Source organism: Mandrillus leucophaeus, unplaced genomic scaffold, assembly GCF_000951045.1.
Source record: "Mandrillus leucophaeus isolate KB7577 unplaced genomic scaffold, Mleu.le_1.0 Scaffold188, whole genome shotgun sequence".
NCBI classification, from domain to species: domain Eukaryota; kingdom Metazoa; phylum Chordata; class Mammalia; order Primates; family Cercopithecidae; genus Mandrillus; species Mandrillus leucophaeus.
The window spans coordinates 2990981-3006093 of record NW_012101898.1 but is presented as its reverse complement, the minus strand read 5'-3'; the positions used below and the strand labels follow the sequence as shown (position 1 = coordinate 3006093).

The following is a 15113-nucleotide window of genomic DNA, read 5'->3' as shown; positions in this document are numbered from 1 at the left end:
GGACTGGCCTATCTGTGTTCTCATCAGCCGCCTCCATGCACACGGAGGTGGATTTCATTGTTGCTGATACACATGTTTCATCCACAAGAGGCAACTCAGAGGGACTGAAGCGACTTCACACCCACCCCAAAGCCATTTCTGCCACCAAAGTCCCCGATCTAGAATCACCAAGAAGTCTCCATCAAGGGTAAGCCCCAGGTATCTCAGTTGCTGTCTCTTATACACATCTAGATGTGTATAAGAGACAGGCTCCAGCCATCTCACTTGTAATCAGTAGCATCGACATTGTCTGAGAAATATTTTTTCTGTCCAGTTAAAGCACAATTTACTCAAACACTAAAAAGTAGTAAAATAGACTTCAACTTTTCCTCTATTTTTATATATAAATTTATATATAAATCCCTGAGAAGGTACCTGTCAACTTGAAATTCACTATCTACAGTTAATAAACATCAGGGTGCAGGTAGGGACCCCGAGCCCCATCCCTCTGCACAGCAGGGGCTGCGCTGTCATGGCAGGAGAGCAAACCAGGTCTCCCTTCCGAGCAAAGAAGAGGCGGTGGGAGAGGCACAGCTGTGGAGGAATTCTAAGCCATCAGCGCAGACACTAGCAGGCCTGCCACTCATTCAGTCTGGGGTCTAGGAGGTCCCACCATGATAACCCCGCAGGGACACCACATGCCTCGCAGAGGCCCTGGCTTTTCTGTCCTTGGTAGACTTTAGTGTAGGTGGTGCCAGGGATGATCAAGAACTTAACCAGCTGGGAGAAGAAAACAGGCAAAGGAAGGAAAGGCTAATGAGGAAGAAGAGATGAGGTGACGGGGGCAGGAGAATGTGGAGGCAAAGCCAGAGAGGGCACTGCCGTGGCCACTGACAGAAGAGGAGAAGGGGTCGGTGCTCATTGGTCCCCTCCTCCCTGAACCACATTGGGGATGCAGGAAGGGTGAGCCCTCAGTGAGTGAATGCAGCTGTTCAAAGCAACGAAAATAGACAAAAATGAAAAATGTTCTCTAAAGACACTAGGCTTTTGGAGAGGCCACTGTGAGACCCCTGACTGCCAGATACCCAGCGGTGCTGAGTGGGGATGGGACAAGAAGCCTGCCCCTCCCAGCCCTGTCCACATCCTGAGACCGAGGGGCCTGTGTCACCAGTACCTAGGGCTAGAGGAAAGGGCTTCCAAATGGCTCAGGAAGATGAGGGGGTATTTCTCCCCACCTCTATGACCAGATGACCACACCTCCCGTGAGGAATCCCTTACCCAAAAGAAGTGAACATAATAATGTTGCTTAAGTATAAACTGACCCGTCAGGTCACCCCGACACTGACTCCATGACACCCCCTCAAGGTGGCTCTGTTTCCCCATTATCTGGGCTTCCCTCCCTGGTCTCCTGCACTCCCTGAGCCTGACTGGGGGCCCACCTGTCCCCTCTGTGCCCACTCCAAAGAGAACAAGAAACAAAGAGCAGAAGGCCCCCCACAGGTCGAGGCTAGAGGCTTGGCAACACTTCCTTGACTTGAAAAATTCCTCTACTAGCAAATCTGCTTCCAGGTGGCAAAAATGAGAAGTGCTGGGCCAGCAGCCACGAGCACAGCTGCAGGAGCTGCCTGGACCCACTGCATGGGCCAAAGGGAAGGGCTGTCCACAGGCAGGCTATGGCTAGAATGAGTCTAGAGAGGGACTGGGGAGAGTCTCCAACTCAATCAGGAATGACCCTTCTTTCAGTTGGGTCTGGCAGGTTTTCAAAATCCAATCTTTCCACTGAGGCCACACCAAAGCTCCCCGGGAGGTGAGGCCTTCCCCCCATGCAGCTGTCGTTTTCCCTCAAGTTGCAAACACTGGCCAGGTAACAGCAGCTTCCACTCACCAGGCAAGTGGCCAGCCCTCCTTCAGGTTTGCCAAAGAAATCCATGTCCTGCCCCACGCTTGTTGGCTCAGCAGGCTTTTCAAAATGCAGGTATCTCTAGAGCTGTTTTGTGGACACCAGGAGCATCGCTGGACAAGCCCTTTGCTGGCCCCAGAGTATCCTGTGTACCTGGATGAGGCTGGAACACATCGGAGGCAGGGCCGCAACACGTCCACTCCAGAACAGCGTGGGACCTGGGGAAATCACCAGTCATTTGCTGTCCCATCACTGCTGTTCCACACAACCGTGGAGACTCTGAGCATGGGTTGTGGTGAGGTAGCAGCTGGGCAGGACCAGAAATGTCCATTTTTGATATGGAAGCAGCAGACACCCAGGCTTGGGGTAGAAGTGGGGGCTCCATACCACTCCCATACCATTGCCAGGAATGCCTGGCAACCCACCAAGGGGTCAGACGCCACGTCAGCCCAAGCAGAAGCTGCCTGGCCCTGGCTGTTCCAATGACAATCAGACATTCTTGGGAAGGTGGAGCCCTTTGTGGGAGCTCAGAATGGGTGTCCTCCCGAAATCACTGTGTTAGAGCCGCAGTTCTCAATGCAGGCTGCAGTGCAGTCACCTGCAGAGCTTTAGGACGCTCCCAGGGCTCGGCTTCTGGGACCAGGACCTTGAGAACTTTCACAGCAGGGGTAGCCGGTGTTGAGAAGCGTGCCTGGGAGACCACGTGGCACTGCCTGGCTGGGTCCTCGGTTGACAGAGGTGAGGGTGGGGTTCGTGGTGTCTTGGTAATGCTGTGAATTATGTACGTGTGGCAGGAAGGTGCCACATGCCAAAGGATTCAGAAAAGACAGCCCCCAAAGATAACCGGTGTCAGTCACAGTCCCCACCTCCTCAAAGGGGACATGGCCAATCCCAACTCCTTGGCCACGAGAGTGACCCACAGTCAACTAATATCTGCAGTTCTCAAAGAGGGTCCAGTCTCCTGCGGCATTCATCATGGTGCCTTTCTGGGATTAAGGAGGAACTCACTGCAATCTGACCTTAAACACCATATCATCATCGCACCAATCTTCCATTAACCTGGGTGCGGCCTGCAGTCCTGTTCAATGGAGTTTTTGGAGAGGCCAGTTTAGGATCCCTGGTTGCTCGATGCCTGATGGTGCCAAGTGGAAGGGAGTATGGAGGAGCCTGCAACAGCCCTGCCTGTGTCCTGAGACAGACACTCTGTATCACGATGTATCTAGGGTTATTAGAGTTATAGTACAGAGCCTCCAAATAGGCCTGTGATCGTGCGTGTCCAAGTATTTAATACTGAAATAAAGTGCATATGTGACAGATACTCTACAACCCACATAGCCAGAGCCATTAGAATTAGAAACTCCCGCCTGAGTTTCCAGCTTTCATACCCTGCACTGCCGAATTAGAATGCTGCAAATCTGATAATGATTAAAAATACAAAAATATGCAGAAAACCCCCTTTGATAAATTCAAATTTGATCACCGAGAAAAGTGATCTTCATGTCACCTTGGAGAGAAAAGTGATCTCCATGTGACTTTGGAGAGAAAAGTGTGGATTTAAAACCCTCACCGAGAGCTTGTGACCCAAGGCAAATCACACCCGTGCCCTGCCCTGCTCAGGGCCCCGCATCTTGGAAATTCTATGAGGTCGGCATGAGGATGAACTGAACACCAAGTGCAGTCCTCAAAGGAAAAGGAAAAGAAATACCCACACACGGGACTCTTTGGAACTGAGCCTGGAGGAGGGGGCTGCCCGGTCTACTCCAGGAGAATTTGCCGAAAACAAGTCTGTTCCCCATTCCATTCTCTCGCCTGTTCTAAAAACCGCCTCCTCCTCATTCCTGTAATTTGTATCATTCTGGGCTTCTGACTCTTGTTGTATCTTTTTGACATATTAAGAATATCTAGATTTGAATTACTTAAGAGCACATATGGCTTAATTTTGTATTTCTGGTAATCATTTATTAAATTTGCCCCATTTTATCGAATGACAGTTTTTTTCTCATATCTATTTTTAATGTTAAAGATTTCCTATCCAGTTTATCTAAAACTCTTTTCTTAAAATGAGTTTAATTCTAGCAATAAATAGATGTTTATCTCTCCATTGTTTTATAATTTGACAATATGTTTTCCCTCAATATATTACTGTATGGATAAGAGTTTTAAAAAGATACAATAACATCTGATCTCTCTGTCTCACCTGATCATGTGGCTGAACGGGTCAATGCCTCTGTCAAACAGAACTATCTGGCATCACTTAAGCTAATTAGTAAGAACATCCAGTGCACACCTACACCCACGATGAGGAGAAAAGACCAAACAACCAAAACGGGGAGAATCCCATGATGTCTGTGTGAACTCATACAGGTATCATGAATACTTATTGCTAGAAACAGTATTTTAAATAAAAGGTTTTCAGGCAAGTGTATTAAAACTGCCTCGGATATAAGGGGGCCTATCACTTGTAAAACGTTGCAAATTTGATAAATAATGATTAAAAATACAAAATTACACAAAAAACGCCCTTTGATAAATTGATCTTAAAAAAAAAAAAAAAATCCTAATTGAGGTTCTCTAAATGGAGCCTTTTAGGCAACGTGCCCGCTAGGTGTACTGATTGCTAGGAGGGCTGGTGACAGGCGAATCGATGTGGCTCCCCCAGCCCTCTCCTGGAAGCAGCCTGGACAGACAGCCTGGAAATGCGCGCGGCCTCGTGGTCCATGGAGCGACCGTGGTGCGATGCGCAACGAGGCCGCCTCCTTCTCCGCGACCAGCCCCGCGGCCGCGCCCCGGCCCCGGCCCCTGCCCCGGCCCCCACGCCAGGCACACAGGCCCTCACGTCCTCTTCTTCCAGGGCGCGGAGCGCCTCTCCTTCTGCGCCTCGGCCTGGCGCTTCTTCTCGGCCTCCTCTGCCTTCCGCTTCTCCTCCTTGGCCTCCTTGTACCGCCACTTGGGGATCTGCAGGTGACCGCTGTCCTTGGTGCTGCCCTTCCGCGCCGGCCGCTCGGGCTGGAAGGTGGGCGCCGGCGCCTTGCTGACTCGGACCCGGGGCACCACCACGCCGGGCCTCACGCTTCTCCGCCGCAGGCGCTGCAGGGGCAGGAGGCTGGCCTTCCGCGAGGAGGGCGCGGCGGGGCCCCGGGACGGGGGCGGGAGGTCGGCTCTCGGAGAGCCCTCCCGGCAGTCCACATCCTCCGTGCCGGTCTGCCCGCGTTGCCCTGCGCCTCCCACCTCATCCGCCTCCTGCGCCTGGGGGCCCCGCGCCGCCCGCGCCGCCAGGATCTCCTGCACCGCCAGCCGCCTCTTCCCCACGCACGGGGGGCTCTCGGGGCACACGGTCTGGCACACGATGGCCACGGCGGGGCTGTTAGAGGCTGGTTGTCATCCTGACCATGTGGTCCAGGGCGCCCAGGTCCTCCGGGCCCCGCATGGTGCGCGGCGTCAGCGCGGACAGCACGCAGTCCGTGAGCCTCTGCAGGCAGTTCTTGGAGCCCGCGGGCTTCCGCGCCGCTTCGGGGGGCGGCGGCAGCTCGGGCCGGTACTTCTCCCAGAACTGCTCCGGGCAAGGGCGCTCCAGCAGCCTCTGCATGAGGCGGACGGCATCCACGCGGCCCGTGTAAGTGGCCCATTCCTGCGGCGACATCCCACGGCGGGGGTCCCTCGCGTGGACATCCGCCCCTGCAAAACGCAAAACACACACAAGAGTGGGTGGCGGCAACAAGGACTCTTCCCTCCCAAGGCAGAGCCTGGGGCAAAGCTAAGCCTCCTAACAGAGGGCTCCCTAGACCCGGCCACTGCACGAACCCGGTGCTCATGTGAGCACCCAAAGTTGGGCCTGGAGTGCAGTGATGGGAACACGGCCCACTGCAGCCTCGACCTCCTGGGCTCAAGCCATCCTCCCAAGTCAGCCTCCCGAGTAGCTGGGACTACACCACAGCCCATCTGTAGAGATGGGGCCTTGCTCTGTTGCGCAAGCTGGTTTCGAACTGCTGGGCTCAAGCAATTCTCCCACCTCCACCTTCCAAAGTGCTGGGATTACAGGCCTGAGCCACCATTGCCTAGCCCAGTCCAACTTGCCTTTTAAGTGTTCCATTTGATTATCTGTCTTGAATGAAACCCTGCCTGAATTCAGCACCTACATTACAGATTCTTTTTTTTTTAGATGGAATTTCGCTCTTGTTGCCCAGGCTAGAGTGCAATGGTGCAATCTCGGCTCACTGCAACCGCTGCCTCCTGGGTTCAAGCGATTCTCCTGCCTCAGCCTCCCAAGTAGCTGGGATTACAAGCATGTGCCACCACACCCGGCTAATTTTGTATTTGTAGTAGAAAGGGGGTTTCTCTATGTGTTGGTCAGGCTAGTCTTGAACTCTTGACCTCAGGTGATCCACCCACCTTGGCCTCCCAAAGTGCTAGGATCACAGGCATGAGCCACCACACCCGGCCAAATTACAGAATTTTTTAAAGAAATAAGATCCTATAGCTTTCTGTCAATGGAGAGAAGAACAGACAATAAAGCTGCCTTGGATACCTGAATGCTGTGGTTAGAATATTCTAAAAATACGACTAGTAACAGTGACTCGCAAAGTGGTGGCGCCCCAGCTGTGGCCTCACTCTGAGGACTGCCATGGGTCCTGGACTGTGGGAAATGGGTGGTCCTTTGCTTCTCCCAGTGCAGGCTAGCTGGCCGGGCTCTGTCTATCTTTAACAGATGGTGGGCTTTTCCAGAATAGAAAAATTCATTTTTGTTTGCTCAACACATCTCATCCTGGTGGGTAGGGGGCATGAATTTCAAAAAGGCTTGTTGCAAAATGAATGGCAGTCACAGTAGCTGTGGGACCTGCCTGAGACCCCCAAGCTAGTAACAGAGAGAGGGTCTAAGACTTGGGTGTCCTAACCTCAGTCTAATGTACTTCCTACCACCCGGCAGGCCCGGTGTGACGGTTAGTTTTAGTTTTCTATGTCAACTTGGCTAGGCTAGAATACCAAGTGATTTAATCAGACATGGATCTAAGTGTTGCCCTGAAGGTATTTTGCAGCTGTGGTTAACATCTATAATCAGTTGACTTTAAGTCAAGATTGCCCTCCATAATGTGGGTGGGCCTCGCCCAATCTGCTGAGGGCCTCCAGAGCAAAGACCAAGTTTTCCTGGAGAAAAATAAATTCCTCCTCAAGACTGCAGCATCTATGTACTCCTGCCTGAGTTTCCAGCCTTCAAGCCTACCGCACCAATTTCAGACTCACCAATCCCCACAACCACACAGTCAACTCCTTAAAATAAATCTCTTGATATCCACATCCTATTGGTTGACTGACAGGTCTCCTTACACAGTCGCCCTGACACTAGTCACTTAATAAATCTCCCCAGGCCACCCACTGCCCCCAAATATTAAATATTGCAAAGTTAAACTTCAACTCAACTTGATGAAATCTGCATAAATTTCAATGTTGCAGTATAGAAATTAATATGGAATTGCTGTTCAATTAATACTGGTCCAATCTCAATCCCACATACTGTTAAAAATCATTGAGGGGCCAGGCGCAGTGGCTCACACCTGTAATCCTAGCACTTTGGGAGGGCGAGGAGGGAAGATTACCTGAGGTCAGAAGTTTGAGACCAACCTGGCCAACACATGGTGAAACCCCATCTCCACTAAAAACACACAAAATATTCGCTTGGCGTGGCGACGGGCACCTGTAATCCCAACTACTCAGGAGGCTGAGGTGGGAGAATTGCTTCAACCGGGAGGGGGAGGTTGCAGTGAACCGAGACGGCGCCACCGCACTCCAGCCTGACTAACAGCCAGACTCCATTTCAAAACCAAAGAAACCATTGAGGATTTCAAGTCCCATTAGTCCCATCTCCACCAGCAAAGCAACGTGGAGAACTAGGACAGTTATCTAGTCTGTGAGCTCCTCGGGGACTGGGCCCAACAGACGCTTCTTCATGTATATCCCATGCAGACCCAGACCCAGTTGTCTGACATGTGATGGCTGATCAATATGTGCTGAACTGAGGAAGGCCGGGTCCCCAGCCGCTGCCCTGGCCTGCCGGCCCACAGTGGCCTCATGGCTCCCGCAGACCCAGCTCACCTGAGCTTGCCTGGTAAGGATCTGAATTCTGTGACACATTAAAGAATAGCCATATTAGAAGAGTGGTAATTATTTGGAACTGGATATCAGGATGGAACTCATTAGCGAGAGTACAATTTATAAACTGACTAAAATGAAAAGGGGGCAGTAAAAGTGTCATAGCAAAAAATAGATGACACATTAAACCTTAATTAATTGCATGTCACTTAAAAAAGGAACAAACTGCAAAATTAAAATCTTAATGAACACTGCCTGAAAGAGACATTTTTCAAATGCTAATGGAAAACCAGAGGAAGAGCTGTCCAAAGTTTTGCACTCTTCGTCCTGATGTTCACCTATCTTTTCAAAATGATCTCAGAAAAGACAAAGACTCTAAGGAACAAAGGCCACTGGATCCTAGAATCCGAGTCATGCTATAAATTAGGGATCAGCTGCCTTAGGAAGAGACTGTAAAGGGTCATATTAATGACCTGAACACAGTAATTAAATTATAAAAGATAAGTACTGATTAATAACATTTTATGCAAACACCTTTCAGAGAATACAGAGGATTTCTGAAATGCCACTGTATCCATCTTCCTGCCAGCAGACCCCCCAGCATCCTCACCTCCCACCTAGTGTCGTTTTGCCCAGGGCTCAACCATATGGACAAAAGTGGGGCTGCCGCCCATGGGTCCACTTGCTGCCTTGTTGAGCGCTCTAAGTCTACACAAAAATCCTCTGTTTCACTTGAGGGAGCAACATCCTCAGTTCTTGGCAATGCATCACGATCAGTCTAACCCAGGACTTCTGAACCTCAGCACTATTGACATATTAGGCCAGGTAATTATTTGGTATGGGTTGTCCTGTGCATTGGAGAACACTTAACAGCATCCCTGATCTCTACCTTCTTCTAGATGCCAGTAGCACTCCGCCAGTTCTGACAACCAAAAATGTCTCCAGACATGGTCAAATGTCCCCTGGGTCAAATGTCCCCTGGGCTGAGAATCACTAGTCGAATCTAATGGCTGCAATCCTGTTCCCCATTCTTCCAGCCTCCCTTACAGCTACAAGTAGCCAAGCAACCCAGCAGTGGTGACTGAGCTCTAAAGAGGGTTTTACCTCCTGACGAAAGGGACCAGCATGGTCGGTGCTGCTGCAGCTTCCTGTCTGAAATACGGATTGGGTGATTCTTGTGGAATCAAGGGGTGACAGATCAACAGGCTAAGGGGAGCCAAATGGACAGGAGGAAACCACTGGGGTCTGTGTTGTCCTCATGAAGTCCAGGGCCAGCTCTGGAGGGTGACTGCCAACCTCAGACTTCTAAGGAGCTGAGAAATGCAGCCTGTTTTCTTTAAGCCACTGTCTAGTCAGGATTTCTGTTACTTGCAGCCAAAAACATTCCAAACAGGTGCTAATGGGAAAAAAAAATCTATACTTTCCATCACTCATTCTCAAGAAGGCTTTCTCCGGGAGCCATGGCCAGGCCCAGGACTAGCAGGAGGTGGGTGGAGCGTGAAGCCCTGAATGTGTCACTTCCCTTCCTGTTTCTCCACCAGCCCCCACCCACCCCCATGTTATCCACCCTATAAACCCCAGCTCAGGTCTCTCTCTTGCAAGGGGGCCTTTCCTGGCCACAGGGGACCACTATGGACCAGCCCTCACTGCTTCCTCTTGTGCCACCTCCAGCCTGTATCTTGGGCATTGTGGGTATAATCAGGATGACAAATCTGGATTAGGGTCCCGAGAAAAAGCTTGTGCTCCAGCCCAGCAGGGAGGACAAGCCACCCCCGCAACACAGCAGGTGGGAAGTGTGCTCAAAGTTCTCATCTCCCCTGAAAGAGGGACTGGAGTTGGAAAATAAACGTCCCAGCATCTCTGCGATATCTTTTCCTCATATTGGAGGGTCCAGGGGATCTGAGTCCCGGCTGCCCACAAGGGGAAGCTGCTCATTGGTGGACATTTCTTAGCTTCCATTCTTCCCAATCTCACTTCCCGCTCCCTCACTCCACTTCCTGGGGCCACCTTCCTACGAAACTACTTGCCCTCAAGTCCTTGTCTCAAGGTTTGCTTTTCAGGTGACACAGAATGCTTGACTTTTCATCCTTCCTCTGCCTAATGACTTCAAACAATTCTACATGGCAAATTCACACTTCATAGGAAACTTATGTTTTCCTTATAAACAGAAAGAAACCTCTATGTGGTTGGAAATCATCTGACTTTCCAGGAGATATCAGGGCTTCCCTGAGACAAGAGCAACCCTCCGACCCACAGTGGGAGCATCTGTGATCTCTGTTCCTCGCCGTCCTTTAAATCCACTTTGCTCCTTGGAATCACAGCAAGATTTGAGCTTACTGCTGCTTGTTTTTGCTTCCTGAAGGCTGCGGCAGTTACACCGCACTTCAGGTCTGAAAGTGAACTCCCTTAAGCAAGCCTGGAACCTGCCAACCTCCACACATTCTGCCTGTCTTCAGAAAAAAATCACATCCTCGATATGCTTCTCGGAGTCACCTATTTAAACAGACCTGTCACTGTGGGCCTTAATATTTCAATGAATTAACAAGGTTCTGCAACTCCCCTTGCAATGCTCTTCAGAACAGCCTGAGTTATTCCTTACGAGGCCAAAACCAAAGATGCAATGGATCAGCCTCTCAGAACCCGGTTATACTTTTTATTAAAATCTGAAGTGTCCGTCTAAAACAAAGGCTCTGGCTCTTAGTTTCTTTAAATGGTTTAATTTTTCTTAATATCACATATTTAAATGGAAAGAATAAGACTTAAAATATTTGCACAAATTTTACAAATATACCAACATCTGTCCTTACTGCTGTTCACTAATCCTGGGGAAGCAATTCAACACTTTTTTTTTTTTTTTGCAATACTTACCCATCTACTGGAAAAGGAAAATAAAACCCACTTTTCTTGGGCGAACTGTAAGCTTAGTAGTAATAGTAGAAGATGAAAATTTTCTATAAGTTCTACACTACAACCAAAGCTTAAGAGGCAGCTCAAAAGCTCCCTAAAAAATACATTACTTTTTTTTTTTGAGACAGAGTTTCATCTGCTGCCCAGGCTGGAGTGCAGTGGCACGACATCGGCTCACTGCAACCTCCACCTCCTAGGTTCAAGCAACTCTCTTGCCTCAGCCTCCTGAGTAGCCGGGATTACGGGTGTGTGCTACCACACCCGGTTAAATTTTGTTTGTATTTTTAGTAGAGGCGGGATTTCACCATGTTGGCCAGGCTGGTCTCGAACTCCTGTCCTCAGGTGATCCACCCACCTTAGTCTCCCATAGTGCTGAGATTACAGACGTTAGCCACGGTGCCCAGCCAAGATGTCACACTTTTATTTGAGGGAAGAATACAGAACAAGAGAGGAAGAGTACACAGAGGGGAAAATGTCTCTTCTCACTTTGTATATCCTTTCCCATTTAAATTATTTACATCAGTGGTTCTCAACGGGAAGCAATTTTTCCCCCAAACTGGGAGACTGTTAGCAACATCTAGAGATATTTTTGGTAGTCACAACTGGGGAGGTGCTACAGTCGTCTTGTGGGTAGAGGCCAGGGATGCCACTAAAAATCCTACAATTTGAAAGACAGCCCCCACAACACAGAATTATCTGGCTCTGCATGTCAGCAGTGCTGAAATTAAGAAACCCCCCGCCAGGTGCGGTGGCTCACACTTGTAATCCCAGCACTTTGGGAGGCTGAGGCGGGCAGATCACAAGGTCAGGAGTTTGAGACCAGCCTAGCCAATATGGAGAAACCCTGTCTCTACTAAAAATACAAAAATTAGCTGGGCGTGGTGGCAGGTGCCTGTAGTCCCATCTACTCAGGAGGCTGAGGCAGGAGAATCGCTTGAACTCGGGAGATGGAGATTGCAGTGAGCTGAGATCGTACCACTGCACTCCAGCCTGGGCGATAGAGTGAGACTCTGTCTCAAAACAAAACAAAAAAAAAGCAAAATACAAAAACCCTGAAGTAGGGGCTTACTACCCTCACTAAGAAAGTTTAAGTATCTCATTCACAAGATATTTTTCAAAGGGAAAAACAAACCATATTTTTTCATTCACTTAACAGATAACTATTGAACACACAAACTCACCAATAATGATAATAATAACAATAACAATAATCACAACCAACATGTCCAGAAGGCTTCTCCAAGCCTGGCAGGCACCTGGGGGCTGCTCCCACGTGAACTTGCTCAATCCGCATCCCGCCTTCCTGCAGTGGGTGCTATCATTAGCCTCATTTTATAGAAGAGGAAACTGAGTCCTAGAGAGGTGAGTGACAGGCTGCAGGTGTAGAGATGGGAAGTGGAGAAGACGAATTTGAAACTGGGTCCTCCTGCGTTATTTCTGTTCAGCTCCTTGCTCTGTACCTTGTACAGGACAGGGAGAGACTCACTACAGGATCCCACAGACAATAATCTGTGGATTGTTCTAGACTGTGATGGGGGATGGGCTTGCAAAGTGGGGAACAGGGGAGGGAGAGTATAAAATCTAATGCCAGATTTGTATCCAAATAACTGATGGGGGAAAAGCAATGTCAGCAGCAAACCCACTGCCCGCAGGCTCATCGTTCCAAGAGATGTGCAAGGTGTTTCTGGAATCCTCTAAATGCTGTCACACATGCCTGAAACCCCCAGGAGACCCAGGGAAGAAAGCACAGCAGTTGAACCAAATGAGGAGAGGGCAACTGACCTACAAAAGGTTTGCAGTTCAAATTAATTCAGTCGGAAAGTGCACTGATGTGACTGACATCATAAATGTTCAGTTGAAAAGGTAAATTACCAAAGATCTACACTCAATTATAACTAGATCCAGAAATAGCAAAAGCATCTGAAGCTCCGGCCAAACACAAAAGCACCAGATAATCACCATTTAATTAGAAGGAACCATTTCTCATTGATAAGGGCAGGCAGGGCCAAAACTCTGTTGAAACTGATATCTCGTTGATTTTTTTTTTTAAATGAAACTATCATCTCTGAATCAAAAATACAATCGATGGGACTCACTTTTAATTATGATTTTTTTTCTTTATTTCTAAGAAAGTTTTCATCTTTGAAGCCTCTATTCTTATTCACTGAACTTATTTTTCTTATAGCATCCCCTAGGACTAAAGAATCCCCTAAGGTTAAAGCAGAAGGAAAGATAAATCTGAAGCAGTTGTGAATCCTGTAACTCCAGACTGAGCTCGAGAAAAACAACAGATAGGCTCAGACGAGGCAGCGCTGCACACTGGCTGGAATCAAGACTGTCCCGTCACGGGCAACAGGTTATGACAGAAACTTCACAGACCCAAGAAGAGACTAGGGGCGGGATGCGGTGGCTCACGCCTGTAATCCCAACACTTTGGGAGGCTAAGGCGGGCAGATCACCTGACGTCAGAAGTTCGAGACCAACCTGGCCAACGTGGTGAAACCCCGTCTCTACTAAAAATACAAAATTAGCTGGGTGTGGTGGTAGGTGCCTGTAATCCCAGCTACTCGGCAGGCTGAGGCAGGAGAATCACTTGAACCCGGGAGGTGGAGGTTGCAGTGAGCCAAGATTGCGCTATTGCACTTCAGCCTGGGCGACACAGTGTGTCTCACAAAGAAGAAAGAAGAAGAAAGAAGAAAGAAGAAAGAAGAAGAAGACTGGAAAGAAGAAGACAACTAGGGACAGCGACAAAGTGAGACTGTCTCAAAAAAAAAAGACAAAAAAAGAAGAAAAAGACTGGGGACAACTAAGAAGACAACTAAATGTGGGAGCCCAGCAGGGGTCCTGGAACAGAAATGTGACATTACTGGAAGCACCGATGCCTGGGAAAACTCTGATGCCACCCTCAGGATAATCAAGACAGGGGTGATGCTGTGGTCTGAATGTTGACGACCCTTCAAAATTCCTATGCTGGAACTTCAGACTCCCTGGGATGGCATTAAGAGGTGATGCCTTGAGGAGGTGATTAGATTACGAAGGCTGTGCCCTCCTGAATCAAACTAGTGCCTTATGAAAGAGGTTTTGAGGATGCCTCGGCGTCCGCTCTGCCATAAGAGGAGACAGCAAGAAGGAAGGGACATCAGCAGACATCGAACCTGCCGGCACCTTGATCTTGGACTTCTCAGCCTCCCCAAGTGTGAGCAATAAATTTCTACAGTTTGTAAATTACCCAGGTGAGGTATTTTGTTACAGCAGCAGAACAAGTAAGAACAGAGAGGAAATCCACTTCTTTAGGAACTTGCAGTGCCAAGCAGGACTGGCTGAACCCAGTGCCAAGAACAAAAATAAAGAGAAATTAAAATAACAGAATTAAGTAACGGTGAAAGCAGCATCGCACATTCACCGAGATTTCAGCTGCTAACTGAATCTAACACAACATGCGCTTGACACATATTTTCTCATTTAATTCTCAAAATAACCCGAAGAGGTTGCACGAAGGATGATCATTGATTCTATTTCAGAGTGAGAAAAGAATTAAAGCTATTAGTTGTGTAGCATTTAGCTTAGTAGCTCATTGCAGCTGGATAGCCTTTAGCAGTATATAAAGTGTTGTCATATTTTAGCCTCAGGGAGGTGAGGGAGAAAGGTCATTACTCCCATTTCACAGATGGAACAGGGAAGTGCTTTCTCCAAGATGGCGCGAAAGACAAAGGGTGGTTGATTCAGTTTGATAGCCTGAGAATTTTCCACTCTATGACACATCAAAGAAAACAGAAATTGCCACATACATCACCATGCCATACCACATTGCCTACTAACATTACCACGCAACTCCGCAGTCACCTGCTAATGTCACCACGTGACTCCACATCACCATGCGACTCCACGTCACCTGCTAACGTCACCACGTGACTCCACGTCACCTCCTAATGTCACCATGCGACTCCACATCACCTCCTAATGTTACCACACAACATGTCGTCTTCTAACGTTACCATGCAACTCCACATCACCTCCTAACGTCACCATGCAACTCCATGTTGCCTCCTAACATCACCATGCAACTCCACGTCACCTTCCAACGTTACCATGCAACTCCATATCACATCCCAACATTAATATGCAACTCCACATCACCTCCTAATGTCACCATGCAACTCCACGTCACCTCCTAACACTACCATGCAACTCCACATCACCTCTTAACGTTACCACGCAACTCCACGTCACCTCCTAACGTTAC

General features: G+C 48.9%; 1 protein-coding gene across 1 annotated transcript in view; it reads right to left on the bottom strand.

The window, feature by feature from the left end:
• Positions 1–4711: 4711 nt before the first annotated feature.
• ANKRD33B (ankyrin repeat domain 33B) overlaps positions 4712–15113 on the bottom strand; it is a 157008-nt gene continuing 146606 nt past the window's right edge. The window contains 2 exon segments of the mRNA XM_011978062.1: positions 4712–5245; positions 5247–5554. Coding sequence (XP_011833452.1) covers positions 4712–5245; positions 5247–5554 — 842 coding nt within the window.